This window comes from Bombus pascuorum, chromosome 9, assembly GCF_905332965.1.
Source record: "Bombus pascuorum chromosome 9, iyBomPasc1.1, whole genome shotgun sequence".
Taxonomy (NCBI): domain Eukaryota; kingdom Metazoa; phylum Arthropoda; class Insecta; order Hymenoptera; family Apidae; genus Bombus; species Bombus pascuorum.
In genome coordinates, this window is record NC_083496.1 from 6,175,543 (window position 1) to 6,193,996 (window position 18,454).

At 48.9% G+C, this 18,454-nt stretch overlaps 1 protein-coding gene across 2 annotated transcripts in view; it reads right to left on the reverse strand.

Annotated features, from left to right (window-relative positions):
- LOC132910788 (uncharacterized) overlaps positions 1-14,521 on the reverse strand; it is a 222,320-nt gene extending 207,799 nt beyond the window's left edge. Inside the window, exons 1-2 of one of the 2 annotated variants that reach the window (XM_060966791.1) lie at positions 14,037-14,521; positions 13,319-13,962 (exon numbers count right to left, since the gene is read on the reverse strand). In XM_060966791.1, coding sequence (XP_060822774.1) covers positions 13,319-13,664 — 346 coding nt within the window. In that variant the 5' untranslated portion in view covers positions 13,665-13,962; positions 14,037-14,521. Of the gene's footprint in view, positions 1-13,318 lie in introns of both variants that reach the window. The other variant, XM_060966793.1, reaches the window with a different exon arrangement.
- Between the last annotated feature and the right edge of the window lie 3,933 nt (positions 14,522-18,454).

An 18,454-nucleotide genomic window follows, 5' to 3' on the forward strand; every position in this document is an offset into this window, starting at 1 on the left:
CCTCTCCTCTCCTCGCGAGGCTCTCGGCCACCGAGATTTCCTGCCTATCGCGTCCAACAGGGGACGACGTTCTTCGTTTCTTTTTTCCTCCGGCCGATAATTTCTCCGTAACCGTTGCTCGACGACGACGTTGCTCGCGCCCGTGACTCCGCAGAGTTGGGCGTCAAACTCGATTACGCGGCGATACGTTCGCCTACTAGATCGGAATTTTAATCGACCGCCAGCCTCGATAATCTTTCCGGCACGTCCTATTCCAATCGGAGAGCGTAACGTAACCGCGAGCAAAATCCCACTGGAAATAGCGATTATCGTTCGAACGAGGTGCATCGATGGACTCGAGCGCGAGGAACGATCGACTAGAATTCGAGAGTTAATTGCACGGATGTTCCATCGTGTATTTGGGAAGATTCCGAGTCGTCGAGCAACGGAAACGAGGTGCTCGCTTCAAGCGGCTTATGTTATCAATTACTCGAAGCATTACACGGAGATTCGATGCTTGGAGGAGTGCGTTCTGCGTGGTTAATTGGCACGATGTACACGAGTGCACGACGTGGCATGGCGGTGGATCGGCGCCTAGACGCTGCCTACGCTCCGGCTAAAATTTCAAAGCTAGCGCGTGATTTAATTGCCCGCCCGTATGGAATCCGGCTTGCGGCAGATCCCGCGATCGGCAGCCCGCGAATCCCGCCGGCATAAACAACGGAATTTCAATAACGCGCCGCGATCCAACTACCGCAGATTGTTCAATTTTCACAAATCCTACCGGTTCCACGTAACAATGTGGCGCAGACAACATCCAGTTCCGATTTCCCTTCATCAAGATTCGGAAAACCCTGTGCGCAGCGAAACGCGGGTAATTCGAATTTTCAAAGATAAAAGAATCGTCGACTTATGATCGAAGGTCTGTACACCGTATATCGGACGATAATTCACCGGATCGAAGCGAGAATTCTATCGGTATCTGGAGAATCAGGGATGCAAAGTACGGTGAAAACGCGTGGTGGTTATTTAATACGGAGCGTACGACCGTACATGCGGCGCGCTGAGTGGAGTTTCGAACAATTGCCACGTTACCAGAGCGAGCTTTAAATATTACGCGTCCCATTTCCATTCGCAAATCCTTTCTAAGCAGACGGATAGCAGAGGCAGATAACGGCACACGGTTAAGACTGATAAGGAATCGACATAACGTATGACGTTATCGCTACTTGTAAATAACATATCGCTCGATCGAGATCTCTTTGACATAGTTTAAGCGCGCGCGTAACCAGTGATTACTCGAGATCGATCTCCTCGAAAACAGAGCTTCCGTGGGAAGAGATTTCGTTGCGCTCCTAAGTTCGACTTATTTTGCTGGCGGCTCGAAAATCTTTACGCTCGCCGTCGAATTTTAATGGGTGAAACTTTCTCGCCACCCTTTACCGTCGTCACGGCGCGTAACCGCGTGCACGCGTTCAGCGTTGAAATATTCAGTTACGCCGCGGTTACATGGTCGATGGAGCGTGGATGATCGATTATTAAATCCGGTTACAAAACGAAGCTGGTTCGTCGGAGAAAGATATTATTGATGCAGCTGGCGTCGATGTATGCAGATCAAGACGCGAGATAGAGAGGATCGTCGCGCGCTCCTGCAAACACATCAACGCGCGAAAGGACACACAAACGCGTTAGACACCTGGGTAATTGCGTTACATAGCTGGCGCATGTACCGAGGCCAGGCACGTTCGATAAGTCGTGCCGAAGGGCTTGCGAATATTTACGCCCTGTTTACGTCGAGCTTAGCCACAAATCCGCCGGTATAATTCATAATTCGCCGTTCCAAGGAGGGAAATCGACTTTTCCCACGGCGAGCATTTACATTTGGCCGTGGCTTTAAACGCGAACGCGATACGATTCGGTTCGGTTGCCATCGCGTGAAAGCACGGCGTGCCGGGGTCGATTCGAGTCGCACGGCTATTTTATTCCTTCCCCTGGCCTTTTCGCGTCGGAAAACGTATGAAAAATTCCCGCGGAAGAAAATGGAAAAGTTTAACGGCCGAGGCCCCTCGCGACTCAACCGTGTCTTTTTATTTAACTTTGGCGCGCGGTTACAAAGAAAAAGGTTAATCTACGGGCCAACCGCCCTTCTTTTCTTTGTTTATAGCTTCCATTTATGGTCTATCGGTGTTCCGTGCGTAGCGCGTTCCCGATGGCTTTGAACCGAACGTTTTCGGTATTTCGAGCGATCGGAAGACGACGGGTGTTCTCTGTAACCGGAGTAGAAAATGAAAACTTAGCGCATCGGCGGGTTTGAAACGCGTAAAGAACGTAAACGCCGGCGGCATTTCAGCGCAGCTCCACCCTCGACGAACGGTTAATTAAATATACGCGCGCGTATATCGAGCCGTTGTTTGTTCGTGTCGATAATTGCGATGCTAATTACATTTCACAGAAGAAGCGAGAACGGACTGCCATAGGCGGGTGTCGTTCGATAAATCGCGTCAAAGGCCGAGGATATTCACGCTCTACTTGTCAGTGGATTTATTTAAAAGTCATATCGACGTCGAGCGTTTCACGCCGGGAGAAAAACACCGTGCCGACACCAGCACCGAATAATACCGACGATTGCGTTAATTGGTCCGGACCCTACCAATGTCACGGCTTTCGTTATTTCCCACGGCGCGCCGTTAATCCCTCGGCTAACCCAGAAACCTGATAACCCCTATCCGCTCACCGATCAAAGGATTTTATTCGTCCGAATCGTCTATGAGAATGGAGTGTTCGACCTCGAAATACCAGCGCCAACTTTGGCTGGCTGCCGCTCTCTTCTCCCCGATCTCGCCTTCTTCTAGCCAACTTCTTCGCCGGCTAACAAATCCAGACTACCTTCCACGTTTAGCCGAATTATTTATCCGCCAGTGGTTCATTATCGGAACTCCTCGAAATCACCAATTCTCCGGTGAACCACGATTCCGTCTAGTTATACGCGCGTCAAAGAACGCCCTTTCCAGAAGAAAATAATTGCATTGTGCTTGAACAGCGAGCGATCGCGCGAGGGAGTGGAATGGCAAATCTCTTTGAACGAGCTCGCGTCAAAAGGAAGGAACGTTTACAGGGACGTTTATCGCAAGCTCGCACCGAAATCGTTCACCCGTATAAAGAGTAATCGTTCGAACCTCGTGGAGAAGGGAAAGTTACGCTCGTCGAACGACCAACCGTTCCTCGCTCCCGGTTCTTCGCGCGTATTTCACGAGCGGCGTGCCCGTAAAAAAGTCTGTCCGCTCTCTCTCTCTCTCTCTCTCTCTCTCTCTCTCTCTCTCTCTCTCGTTTAAACGGCTGTATTCCACTGCAAATCTTACATCGTCACCACCGTATCTCTTATACAGGACCGTTCGCGGCCATTCGCGCATCATTTCGCAAAGCCGGTGCACACCTTGCGTCGCTTCCGGCTGGTTTACGAGCAACGAACTGCCGAACAGGGGGAATTATTGAATTCGAACGATACCCGGGTCCAACGAGTTATCGCCAACGTACGATTATATCGTGTTATATCTCGGCGAAACAACTATTCGCCGGAGAGACTCGCACCGATCGAGAGAAGTACAAAAATCGCAAATTTCTCAGACACGCTGTTTACTCGATCGATGTTCACCACCGATCACGATCACTTTGATATTACGCGAATGCTAAATATCGCGGCAAATGGTTTCATTTACTTTCGCAGTATATTTAAAGGATATGTTAACTGTGCAACGATTCTTGCTAATATTAAATTCACCTGAGACGATCGTCAGGATCCTCCCACGTTTTCGACTTGGACACACGACGACGTCGTCAACCTAACTAATAAGCGCCGATATCTACAACTTTTTGAACCCTGTGTCCCGTTTTAAATATAACGTTTATCCAACGCATTCAATGACCGACATATCGAATTTCCACGTCCGTGTATACACACACATATATATATATGAATACATACATATACATATACGAAAGAGTCCAGTCCGTTTACAGTAAACAAATAAATAAATAACACGGTAGAATTGTAACGATGCGAGTTCGACGTATAATCCGATGAATTTCAGGATCTCCATTGTATATTCCAATATAAGCAGCTCGATCGGTTGGCTCGCTGATAAATAGCAGCGCATTTTTCTTTTTTTTTTTTTTTACTCTCCACGTGCCTTTTTTTTCGTCGTGTCACCGAGAATCGCGTTACCAAACGAGGGAAGATCATCTGTTCCAGGCGAACGCGCATCCGAAGCCAAAAGTATCCGATAACGGGTCGAAAAAGCAGACGGGAGAAAAAAGCAACGATTTTAATTTTACGCTGGTTGCAGCTGAAACAGGTACTGAATTCACGGTATGGTTTTCAAAATCCACCGAACAATGGTCGGAATCAGATTCGTTGTCAATCTCTGTTCAGCCCCGGGCAGCTATAATATACGAGGGGCTGAAGTCCGGCGGACGTTAAAACACTCGCTGTTGCTCGCGAGCGAGAGCGGCTACGCTCGCGTTTTAAAGAGGACCTGTCGATCCCGATCGAATCTCCTGATCGATCCTCGACCCTCGGGTCTCGCGTTACGATCGCTCGAATCTGACCCCGGTGACTAAACGAGAGGTAGTTTCGTTCAACTCGATTACCCGGTTCGTTGATGCCTCGTAAATAACGCTGCCAAGTTCACAGAGATCGCGAAGGCCGCGTGAAAACAGCCGTGCATCGTCGAGATACTCGGCTTTGCATCTCTACTTTCTCTCTCTCTCTCTCTCTCTCTCCCCTTCCGTCTAGCTTTCGACGATATCCATTGTTAAATACCGAACGACCAACGTTTACGAACGCACAAGAAGAGACTCGGAAGTTCGGCGCTTAATCATCGACAAAGGAGAAGCTCGGTGGATCGAAAATTTTGTAAAGAGTCTCTTTAAACACGGGATTTTAGAAAGCGAGCACAGCGTGAGCCGCTTCGAAAACTTCTCGCCAACGTCTCTTACGCGAGAGGATTAACTTCATCGGGTTGATAGATCGATCTTCTTGCAGGCGGATACTTTAAACGTATAGCTTTAACCTGTTGTACTACAGGTAGTCAGATGTAACTACGCGCGTCGCTGTTAAACTTACGTTCCTTTCGCTCGGATCGAGTAGCAGACACGGTATAAATAGTGTCTCCTTTGTGTTAGAAATTTATAGGTTCCACGATACTCTTAAATTAAAGCATCAAAGACCGGTCGAACCAGTGACGGTAAGGGTCGCTTTCAGCGGATACTGAATCAAAGCCAAAGTGTGCTTGTCGCGTCTATAAGTTCCGCCAACTTACATCGCGTATTCGTCATTTTCTACCAATTTGTTCGTCGAAAATATCGAGCAATTCGTAAATCGAGCAAACTGTAGAGTTTGACTTCTGAGTATGATTTATTTATTAGCAGATCGAGCGATGTAACGGCGCGCAACGACCGACGTACGCCGTACGGATCGAAATTAGCAGGAACTTTGTTGCGCGTTATGTACCTTATTAAGGAATAATCAATTTGAGTGGAAAGTTATGACGAAGCATTTGCCAGGGACCAGATGCCACTGCAGGTTGAACGTCACTTGCTCAAGATTCACGGGAGGGTGGTTAACCATCGACGATTTTCACGGGGGATTCGAATCCATCTCTTCGTCTTCCATTTTTCCCAGTAGCAAGATGTCCGAAGCTACCAAAGTATTCTTCTGGGTAAGTATCGTCTGACATGACCGACGTGTACACTCGGTAACGGTCAGTCGGTGTTGGTTACTGGTCGCTTTTTCCAAAAACCTTCGTCTCTACTATCTGACCACCGTGAACACTTTCTGAAAGTTCCCAGCTACTCGAACAGTGTCCACCTCGAATTTCAACGACAAAGGTTAACGTACCACTTCGACGTTCGAGAATACGTTTCCGAGGCTTGGAAAAATCGTCGTTTCGAAGAATAATCGGAACAGAACGATACTATGAGAAATTCTACCAGCAAGAACCATCCAATTTTCCAGGGGATGAATTTCTGCGATAAAAAAGAATGCGGCAACTCCGAAAACAGAACTCCAAGCGGCAAAAGACGATGCTGGAATGCGAACAGTGGAATTGCAATAATAGAAAGGGCGATAAAAGACATTTAAAAAAGCGATTGCAGTGATAAAGAAGGATGCAAAGATTTTGCCAAAGGAGGAAATATGAATATACGAAGAAAATAGCGCGACAAATTCTAGCAATGGGAAAACGTAAGTTGCCGATCAGGAAATACGACCCGATATATATACGTGAACTGGTATCTCCTTCGATATGAATGACATGGAATATTCGAAGAATAAGATACCACCTTGCCTTGTAATCTTATTGAACGAGGGTCGATGTTCCCGTATAAATACCCACTTCTGCGACTTGTACAGCTCGATTTACAAACACGAATACCCTTTTTGCGAGTAGGTGAAATTTCCCGCACATAATATCCGCAGGATGATCAATGGCAGTTATGGGTATCGCGGAGCTCGTTCAACCCCGTTCTCCTCTCCCTGGGCAACACTTTCGTGAGAAGGTTGGCTCGCAGGCCGAGTTTCGAGCAGAGAACTTGTGTCTCTACGACGCTCGAGTCCTCGTCGATATTGATTTCCTCGCAACGTTATTTACCTCTCTTTTCGCGCCCTCTTACGACGCTCGTTTCTCTATATTACGTCGTTACGGTCATTCGATGTCCGACAAATCAACTTCGTTCGACAAATTGGAATACGAGTTCGTTGCAAGGCTGGGTTGCAACACTTTTCACGCGACGAATTTCTCGAATATCCGAAACGAGACACACCTGTTTGAACGTTCGCTGTAGTTTATCGCGTCGTATGAAATATAAAACGTTTTGAAATTTCATCGACGCGACTTTTAATGAGACACGACTATCGTGATTACATCGGGACGATTTGAAATCAATTTGACAAGGTACATGAAGCTTAGAAGATATTCATCGCGAACGTGTATTTGATAGAAAAGTAGTACACAGCGTGAATATCCATTTTAAGCGCGCGATAAATATAGCTGCACTGCATACCGAGGTTTGTTAATATCATGGATAACTGACTGTTTAAATACTTTTGTGATCTCTGCGAGATGCGTACTTGTACTAAATATCTTGTAATCCCTCTATAATTTCCAAAATTGTTTCAAACTTCGCCGACGGGATCATAATAATAGTAGAGTTGTACAACGATACTGATGAAATTTCGAAACGTTTCGTACAACGGAACGATACGTATAATAAAATGTATCTACGTGCATGAAGGATAGCTACGGTTACTTTCGACAACCTTTTGTATATAATATAACAAGTGGAATACGCGAACGTTGCAACGAAGAAAATTGCTGGAAAACCGAATCGCGGGAATAAAGCGTCGTTCGTAAAAGCTAGTCGGCTCTTTCCATCGACTGCGCGACGCTTTCATACAACAGCACGGTTAAACGTGACGCGTGCAAACCACGATAATAAAGTATACGCTACGACGATCCGAAGCATCGCGCGTGGCAACAAAATTTTTCAAAAATATATTTCACCCGGCGACCGAGTCCCGAGTGGCTGACCGTAACCGAGCTCTTCCACTGGCAGCGGTACACAGTGGAACAAGCCGACGAGGGTCAAACGCAATCCGGCTAATTTCCATTTCTGTTAATCAAACGCAAATTTCATTACATTAAAAGAGCGACCCTTGACCGAGGTAAAGCAAAAATCTGCCCAATTAAACGAGGAGAGTGCGGCAAGCGGCGTTTTATCGTTTTCACAGGGCAACCGAAACGTATAGGAGAACGAAGCAAAAAGCAACTCCTTCGCTTTCTTCTCGTCGGATACGGTATTAATGGGCTTTGTTCGATAGAAATCGATCTCGAACGACCATCGTCTCGAATTACAAGCGATAAAAATCAAAGAGCCAACTGTATCGTCTATTACCAATTTCTTCGTCTGTTTTTTTCGTCCGCTTATTGGATTTCTAATCGCTGCTTAAGCATCGTTAAGACGGGGAAAATCTTCGACAAGAAGAAAGTTAAACTCGATACTGGAACCTGCTAAACGTGGAAAGAAGTTGGCAAGTAAAATTCCATAGGGGAAGAGTCGCGAAGGATACGGCGAATCGACTCACTTGGAAAGTTCGACTCGGTCGGCAAGGCGAAAAACCTTGGAAAAAGGGCGTAAATGGGAAATACGGAAAGCGGAAAACGAGAAAGAGCCGGCCGACTGTAGCTGGTTCTCGAGCAACGGCGAAGAAATTGCTGGAAGGAATGCGCCACTTGCTCGCGAGTGAACGCCGTTGAAAGTCAATTCCTCGCGCGGTGTACACGAAACGTCATCCCGCGTGATTAACGATCACGGAATTAATTTCGAGCAGCGACAGAGCAAATACTTCGGGGATTAAGCGTCCGGGGGTTGTCTTTGTTTTTCCGTTCGGGATTCCCTATGAAATATGTATAAAGCGTGTCCCGGTTACGGGCGACGACCGAATTACGCGCGGCAATCTTCAAGATCGAGGATTAATCAAACGCGGTCGTTTAATCAAATCGAGCCGCCTAGTCTATCGGCCGACCCGATTTCCCTCGATCCGCTGCGCGCCGGAGACGTTCTGTAATTCTCTAATAATATCGGCAAACGAGATTTCGAATCTGTTTCCTTCTACGATTAATCCTGGGCGCAACCGACGGAAACGCAAAAGTACCAAGATGGATAAGTCTAGATTCCCGAGCTGACGTTTCGTGTTTTCACGAGCCAACGACTTCCAGCCGTATCCACGCCAGAAACAGTCGAGTGCCGTTGTCGAGCCGCCAGCAGAAATAAAAATTCCAGGACGAATAAACGCGTCCCGTTTGCAATCGGAAAGTTAACAAGAAGGCTCGCGAATCGTTTCAACGATCGAGGTCACGGCGAAGGGACGAGTTCAAAGGGAACCACCGTATATATCGGGTCAAGGAGGCCGAGGTTGCCAGCCAATTAATTAGTCATTTCTTTGACGAGGATTCTCGTAGTTCCAGGTGTTCTCTTTGCCGCGATACGAGTAGTAATAACGGCGCCTCTTCGAACTGACGGCGCGGCCAGCAGAATCGTTCGTCGAGGAAGCGAAACGAGGTCGAGTCAAATAAAATAGGAGAGCGCGGGACCATCTTCCGGTACGATCTTCGTTTCCTAGGGAACTTGCTTGAAATCGAGGATCGCGCGTACAACGCGGTAACTCGATAAAACACCCGTAAATATTTATGGAACTTTGCCTAGTACGCGTTTGCTAACGAATCGATAAAACGACCGTGTAAATTTTTCATCGAATAACTGCATCTTCTCCGAGAGTCGATCAGCACGACGACAGAGGACAGAAACCGCGATTTTGAACGGTAAACGGCACGCAAGTGTCGTCTCGCGAACACGTATCGCGTAGGTCACGTTTCGCGCTATCGCAGCGGACTTTGCCGCGAGCGAGTTGGCTGCAGAATGTTTAGAACCGAACTGGTGCTATCACAGCCTCTATCGAAGCCAGCACGCGACGTCCGAATTTATTTTCGATAATGAAATTTTGCCGAATAATTAATTACGAGGATCGAGGCCCGGAAAATCAAACTGTTCTGTAATTTAATGGAACGGGCCGCTATCGGAACCGTTCGTTGCGATATCGAAGCGTTCTTTTAAATCGCGCCCTCGTCTGACTAATGGCATTGCCGCGCGAAAATATGCGCATACGTTTCCAAGGCTGGCTACCGAAAGAGTAAAACCAAATGGAATACGTACGCAGGGCAACGACCAGCCTGACTTTTATGCGTTGCGTGGCTCACGTGGAATATTAAGTTTTATACAAGATGCGAGCGTGCAGCCTCGTTCTTTTTTTACCCTCTTCCTCGAGCAATTAATAACGCTAAAAAGAAGAGAGACGAATCGTTCGGAAAGGTGTACGTGTAAAATCTACGTGCTTTAGGAAACTCTAAAGCAGAATCACCGATGGAAACGGCAAAGTAAGGGAAGCAGACCGCGCGAACGTAAATAGTATCCTCGAGCGTATTCGATCACTCTACCGCGATTAATTAATCACGCCGGACTATAGATGTCCATCGAAGCGGCACAGCGCTTAAGATTTTCTCGCGTAGAACTACAATAGATACGCGTTTCCACTGAAAGTTCAGTTTCCCAGGAGATACGATCGACCACGAGAGATGTTCGAGTAGCGGGATACGCAGGATCGTCGAATACGGAGCGCAGGGAAGAAACCAAGGGTTGTTTATTCTTGCGGCGAGCGTCGATTCGATTCGACCGATGCCAAAAATTTGAAAATCGCGATGGGATAAACGAGAAGGTGACCAGAGGGTGGAGCAGAGGAACTCGAAGACACTCCGAATTTATGCGAAAGCAACCTCGTTACGGTGCGGCTGGCAAAGTAGGTCGCATGAAAATAGCGAGGACGTTTAAAAGCACCTCACCGTGCGATTTAACGTCAATGGGCCACTTCTCGTTCCCCTCTTTTCTTTTTATCCGTACACCGCGCGCGCCTCCTTTTTCTCCGGCGCAGCCCGCTCTTTCTCTCTCTCCCTCCCTCCCCTTTCCGCGCGTTTCTTCCTTTTTGCGAGCTGACTCGCGACATTTAAGCCAGGAGTCTTACAACGACGGTGGCGAGCGCTTGGAAAAATCTTTGCCCGCTCTGGCCACGAGCGAGCGAGAGAGCGAACGAGCGTGCCTGCGCTTTTTTCGGAGAAGGATTCCTTCTCGACGGGCTGTCGCCTTCTGTTCCGCACGCTTTCGTGCCTCGACGCTTCGCAACGTTGCCCTCTCTCGTCTCGGCGCCCATCCCTTTCTCGCTCTGTGCCGACCTTAAGTTTCGTTTTCAACCGACTGCGCTCCGTTACGAATTCAACACGACGTTTCTTCGGCCGGTTAATTAGTCCGACGGTTTAAAGCGTGGTCACGCTGCCTTGATCGATTTACAAGAAAGATGCGGTATGTCCGGAAGAAGAACGAATATCGTTGCAGGTTGCCTCGATGGAATCGGGATACTGTATCGAGCACATATGTCACGTCAATCGCGTTAGATCTTTCACATTTTCTATCGAGTTTAATCGTGATTTGATATGCAAGGATCGCAAAAGTTATATATTTACATGTAAATATATACATATAGTTGTATCTACATATAAATTAATTTTGCGCAATTGATTATCTGGAAATATAAATACATTCGGTATATACGAACGCACCAACGCTATAACGAACGAGGTGGTAGAACCAATTACATTCGTTCTAGCACGCCCGATTGAAATTGAAAACTACCGTCCCGTTTAAATTCCAACGTTAAAGTTAACGCTGCTTTTTTTTACAGTTACACCGGAATCGAATCAAATCCATCACTCGTGAAACTCCTTCGAGATACATCAGAAGCGAAGAGGCGATTTCCATTCTCGTCGACGCAACGACGAGACCGAGGAACAACGAGGAGCAACGAGGGCGAAACGAAACGAAAAGAGGTGGACGAGGTATCGTTCACCCTCGACCTTCGACAGAAAGAGAGAGCAGGAATATAAAAGGCCGATGAAGCCGATCGTCTTTCATTACTAACACTCTATGAGCACGTACGCGATATTTCGCCAGCGAGGAATTCCGTGATGGGGTATAAATGACTTCCTCCCTGAAACTTACTCACCGGCTATAGACGCGCCGGATAACCTTCGATCGTGGCTGACCTCGATCCAAGTTCATCCCATGTAGGGGCCGAAATGCCCGCAGACACCGCTTGCTTCCTACGACAACGTCGACCGCCGACTGTTCGCGTGTGTCCCGCTAAGTACCGTTGTCTCCATTAACCTCGCCGAAACCGAGAAGACTTAAAAGAACGGATCGTCCTGGTTTCCGCCGCAACGAGCAACTGCGGTAACGATAAAATACCAGCGACCGGTAAGCTCTATCTGTCCTTTGTTTTTAGTTCCGCGAACTTGAAGTCGTAGAGCTACGATATGGAGGCTGGTCGAACGAGTAACGTTCGTTTCCGACGACGGGTACTCGTTCGAAGAGAAACCAAAGAGAAGAAATGATCAAACATAACGGGAGAGGAAGGTTAAGGGGTAACGAGGTTTGTGGTTTCTTGAATACGGAGAAAAGAAGGGTGGGGAAAGAGTTGACGAGGGTGGTAGAAGGTGCTTCCGAAGCCGGTCGTATAATCCGCGAATATGAATAACGAAGAGGCAAGCTGAAAAGACCGTGGCCCATAAATTCGAGTTAATTAAAGATATCGATCCAGGAGGCAGCGTAAAGAATATTTTCGAGCTAGTTTTCGCGGATGAAAAGCCACGACGTCGACGGTTAGTTCGACGTTTGTTCGAGCATCCGTAGCTTGGACGAAGATTAATATGTGACGGAAACGTTGGTTGGTTAATTAGCGGAAAAATCATGATGGAGAAAGAAGAGCCGACTCGTTTCTTCCCGGTATTTCTTCGGAGAAAGAAATTGAAAGTAGAAGGAGATCTGAAAAGGCTGCGAGAAAAGACGAAGGGGTGGTCGGGGGTGACTTGCATTCCGCTTGAAAACAGGCCACTCGATTACGCGGTTGTTTCGCCACTTAAATTACCACCGCATTGAACTCGCGTCGATAAACCGTCGTTGTTGAATTAATAACTGATCCTAATTGAATTAATAATCCGCTCATCCCTCTACGGAAATTGTAATAGCTGCTCGGTGGCTAACAAAATACGGCCAAGCTATACGTACAGTTATTGGTTCCTGTTCAATTATTGACTTCCCTTCTATCTCTCCCCTCGCCCTTCGCCTCGTCGCCGTTGGAATGTTCTATCAAATCACCGGCAAAACGAATGTTCATAAAAAAAAAACGGAAACGAGCTTCGTCGAACACACTTCCCGATACCGAAACTACCACTTTACCTACATTCGCGTATTCGATTAATCAACGAGCGCAAATCCAACGACGAAAGTACGTTCCGAAGTTTTTTCCAAAGTGTCGCCGATTCGCGATTGTACTTTGTGTCGCGCTAAAGAGCAGCGAAACTAGCTTCGCGAAACAAATAGCAGACGACCTTCGACTTTGTATCGAACGAACACGCGGGATCGAGGTACCGCGACTGTTTACGAATCAGTCCCGGCGAGCCAATGTCAACAAACGCGATTCCCTACCGACGAGCGTGTTCTTGTTGATTACGCGACAAAGTTGACCGAGATATTTCGAGCAAATTCGAGATATTTCGTCGAATTGCTGGGAACGCAAAGGGGACCGTATAGCCTAAGAAAACTGAGGGTTTTTTTTTCAAAACGCTCGACAAAATTGTCAAAACGATATTCAAGGAATAAATCTTAGAACGAAACTCACCGCTTCTGCCCGTTGGCGTCGGTGCGGACGTGGATCTTCCGGTTGGCTCCGGGATCGGAAATATCAGGTCGCAGCACTCTCTCTCGGGAAACTCGCTGGCACGAGTGCACCTACAGCAACAGAAGAGCACGACGAGAGCCGCGGCGACGCTCGTCAGCAGCGTCGAGCGCGCGAGCAGCGTCCCGACGACACGTGACATGATTCGTCCCATCAGATCATGATACGGCATTGAGGACGACCTGCTGCCCTTCAGCCTCTCCGCAACGCGCTCCTCTTCGACGCTTTCAACGGCCACAGGTCGACCAGTCGGACGACTGAGACGAATCCCGCGGCATCCGCGCGACATTCTCTCGTCGTCCGTCTCATCGTGCGACGTCTCCTCCACCTTCGATGAGATCCAAACAAACCGAACACTCGTCGTTGTATCCGCGCCGGGATATCGGCCGGCGATCGTGTCCACACTTGTTTTTCCCTCCTTTCTCTCTACCTTTCTATTTCTCTATCTTTCGCTTTCTTCTCTTCTCTCTCGCTCGTACGAGGCAAAACGCGCACACTTTGCAGGATTCTACGATTCCCGATCACGATCGATCAAACACTTTCCTCGCGATTGCACGACCAACGTGGAACTTGTACTCGAGAACAACCTAAAAAGAGGATCTTCGTGCGGTGATCGAGGACCTAGTTCGCGTGGCGTGAACTTCGTCCGGACGCGACGCACCGAACAGCCTCTTCAACCTCGACCCGATCTCGTGATTCCGCTCGCGAAAGAATCTTCGATCGATCACACGCGCGAGCCACGACGCGAGACGCGGACCAACCGCGATGCTGGACGGTATCGAGAAACAAACGGAAATCCGCACCAACTCTGCCGATCACGACGAGGATCGCGACTCGCGCTTCGAACGATATGTGACCGTGTATAGGAAGATGTGTGCGCGCGCGCGTGTGTGTGTGTGTGTATGCCTCCGCGCGTGAAAAATTATGCAGCGATCTGGAGTACGACGGGGTGTTAACGTGGCTGCAGAAAACGATGCGGCAAAATTCGCGCACTCGGTCCTCGTGTCGCGTTCCGAACACACTTGGCGCGCGCGTGCTCGTCAACCGAGCGTGCTTTCGAGTCGAGACCGCGTCGCCACGGCGTCCCGACGCCCAATGACGACCGCACCGTGTTAGACCGACGGCCGCGCGACTACCACCGCCCCGCCAACCCTCTGCCGCCCTCCTTCTACCGTCGCTACCTGCTCTCTCTCCCTCTACTCTCTCCCGACACAACTTACACACGATAGTTTCTGCGCGAAAGTGTGCGCGCTCTTCGCGTTCCGAAGGCTGCGAGAGCGGCGTTCTCCCGCTTTGCCTCTACGTGTCCTTGCACGCGACGCTCGCTCCACGTTCGCCTTACGCTTTGCCCCAGGCTCGTATGCGCAGACCGGGACTAACCTCTCCGTGTGTTCCCCTTTGTAGCCGCTCGTAACACGGCATTCAGGTGCTCGCAGGGGAACGCACACCTGCCAGCGCTACTGGTCTCCGGGGTGCACGCGCGAAACGCGTACCTGATTCGCAGGCGCAATCCCCGATGGCCACTCTTATCTATCTACGTTCGCGTCGTTCGCGCTTTTCCATTCTATTCTCTCTCTTCTTCCTTTTTTCTTCTCTCGAATGCTCGGGTGTTTTCTTTTTCACTTTTGCAGGTTGAGACAACGACGTGAGACCGCGTGAGTTCTATCTCGTTCGAGTAACGAACGCATTAGTCGTGATGCATTTTTAAGGATCGTCGAAGGTGGTAGTAGTCCGGTACGCGTGAGATTGTATAGATGCCCAGCTTTCGAGCGTGCAAAGAGTTCAAGGATGGCAAGCGAAACGACGCTACGCTGTTTCAAAGAATAGGGACGTTGTTTCTCCGCAAAGTGGACAAGAAGGGAGTAAGGAACAATGCGGTACTTTTCCAACAATTCGAAACGGAGCACAACGATACCTGCGATCGTTAAAAATTTCCAACTATGCTGCTTCCTATCTATTCTATGTATGTTTTCTCGTGGAATACCCTTTCTCTTACAAACGGATGTCCATACGATATAAAAAATGAAGAATACGCGTCCGCCACGTGGTGGAGCGCGTAGGCGCGCTCGTACTCGTTGCGTGTTTCTTCCTCGTAAGTTCGGCTCGGCCCGATATCGGTGTCCGTAGTTATTGGGCCGGCGTGCACATCGTGTCGACCGTGTCGGTGTGTCGGAATCGAGCACGTACATTCGGATGTTCGCCGATGTGGCGGTACGCGTTGTGCTGCTGGCGTACGTGTCGATGTAACACGATTCCACGGGAGTTCGTAGAAACGACAACGTCCGAGCGGATCCGAGGGATTCCGAGCGGAGAAACATCCCCTGGCCGGGGGGTGGCCAGGCGGCCGACCAGCCACCGACCCACCGACATCCCTCGTTCCTCGTACGCGCCGTTCCTGACCTCGTTTCGCTCGGTTTGTCGAGGTCGGTTACGCGGAAATGCTCGTCGAACCCCGTCGAACCGGTCCACCCCTGAAAACCGGCTTAACCCTTAACCATCGTCACGTCGTTCCGGGTTGTCCGCGATCGCACTCTCATCCCGCTACTAACGGCCTGCGAAAGAGATACAAGATGCCAGATAATACTTCTTCGACAGTTTCACCGAGAGGTTGGCCGAATTTCTCGTTTGCAAGCAGCCACTTGTTCGCCGCGAAGTTTCTCTATATTCGACGAAGCTGAAGATGAAGAACCAATCTACGAAAGGTTGTGAAATTTTCATGGTTGCGGGAACGAATCGGGTCAGAGACAGGTTGGAAATTTTAACCGGTCCATCGTCGTAGCTTCTCGGTTACGCGATCTTAATAAGCGATGGAGGTTGTTAAGGATCGTGATCGGTTAAGGGACCCCATGAATATGAATATCGAACAAATTGATAAAGTTGGAGGAAGCTAGACGTTGCGAGGGTTGTTCGCGGTGACAGAAACCATAAGCTCGTCTCGATAACGGAATGACCGGTGTCATCGTCCGCGAATCAAACATTATCAATTAGGAAGGGTGATTGCTGAAATTCGCGGACGACGAACGATCGAGATGCGCAGCATAATGCAGAGGCGCACGGTATTATTAATTCTCGTCGCGACGTCCCGAAAATCCGATATTCGAGTCCGCCAACAGAAAAACGCAACTGACTGCGCACCGGACCACCGCATAATCGCGATTCGATTGGTCGCGTTAAATAGAACCGAACTAATATTGACGTGTAATATTAATCGAGTTTTATGCCCGCGCGGTGTAATTATTTCGTTGTTCGCGCGAACGCCCTGTATGCGGACTCGTCGCTCGACCGTTTAACACGATCGACGTTGTTTCTTCCGTGCAAATCTCGTACGTTATCCGCGGAAAAACGACAAACGGTAAAAACCGATAGGAACGGCGAACGAACTTCTCGTACGTCAATAAATCGCAGGATGTTGCTAGATTTCAAAAGATTTTCCTGACAAAGCTGAATCGCTGGCTGGAACCAGTGGTATAAGCGCGCCACTGGTCAGGCGAGAGTAGTACATTCGATAGTGGTAGAAGTTGGTGGCTGGTCGGACGGATCACGTTGGTTGCAGGCAAGTCCGAGTCAGCACTTATACGAATAATCAACCCAGGCTGCTCTCACTCGGAGTCGAGGAGAAGTGCGCGTAAAGAGAACCTTATTCCGCGTTAATTGCCGTGTAATTTGAAGAAAAGGTAACGAGTCCAGGCGAAAGACGAGGGGGAACTTGAGATTGCCCGGAGAAGAGGCAGAACGCTTCTTGCAGGAACGTGCGGGTTGCTCGTTCTTGGGGAATCGCTGTTAGCAATTCGATCATTTAAAACGGTGAACCGACGCCTTCGAGACGACCGTTCGTTTCGGACGTTTGTTTCGAGGACACCGCCCGCGCAATCGTAAACCGACAGACCTGAAAAGAAATCTGAAAGGTCGATAGATCGCGGTCACGCGATACGATCGTGTACGATTCTGACGTAGGAAGCTGTTCGCCGAATTCAGTGATTTAATATAAGCATCCGCGAACACCAGGTTCGTGATTTATAGTCGTGACGCGTGGCGCGGTTGAGTTTCGAGTCGTGGAAATGTCTCGACGAATCGATTTCGTTCCAACGACTTATTCCGCTGGCCGAAAAGACGAGCGGAAACGACGACTCGTAGCGACTCGTAACGATCGATCGAATGACTTAAAAGCGGAAAATTATGCAATCGGAACGATCGTAAATTTCGCGGCGATAAATTTTATTGGACGTCGCGAACGGAAGTGCGGCAATCTTTCGCTCCATTTTTCGAAACGAGGCTCGAATTCTGCTCGATTCTACGTTATTCTTCCGCATGCCGACGATTATTACCGCGGTTCTAAAGCGACGCGACGCCTCTGATTAAAACGCGAAGTTAGTCGCGTGCCAACCGAACACTGAGACCCGCGTGCACCGGTATCACGCAAAGGTATCGCGATCCAACTATCGGAATGATCCAGTCGCGAAGAACAGGGTGCAGTGTGCTGTAATTCCCTGCTCGCGATCGAACTGCCATTTATTTTACCCTCTAATCACGGTCGATGTCTCCCTCTCTGAAGCGTAAGGTTTGTATTTCTAGATACTAACTGCACTCTTGCGTCCTATACCCGATGTAAACTCGTGCTGTAGAGCCGACTCTGTAGAAAGAGCGAAAAGAAAGGCAAAAGCGAACGGGCGCTCGCGTACGACTGTAACGAAGGAACGGAACGGGATTCAGTGAATCAGTGTCGACGCAGTGATACTTGGAGGGTGCATTAGAAATCAGGTTTAAACGAGCTGTAATATATTCAGCGGTGTGCCGCTGTATCGGGCGACGAAACCGTCGAGGGGTCGGATACATAGAGAACTCGACGATAGTCAACGTCGGTCTGCGGTTACAGTGAGTAGAAGTGACAGCCAGTACCTGCATAATGACTCGACTGCAGCCGTGCAATGCGGCGCGCAAGCTCGCTACGCGATGCACACTGCCAATCGGAACGTTGTTTCGTCGCGTTAGATACACCGACACGAGCAGCTAGATTCTCCACTACCATTGCCTCTGCCACCTACACCATCGCCACGATCATCGTACGATCGCCAACCGCCG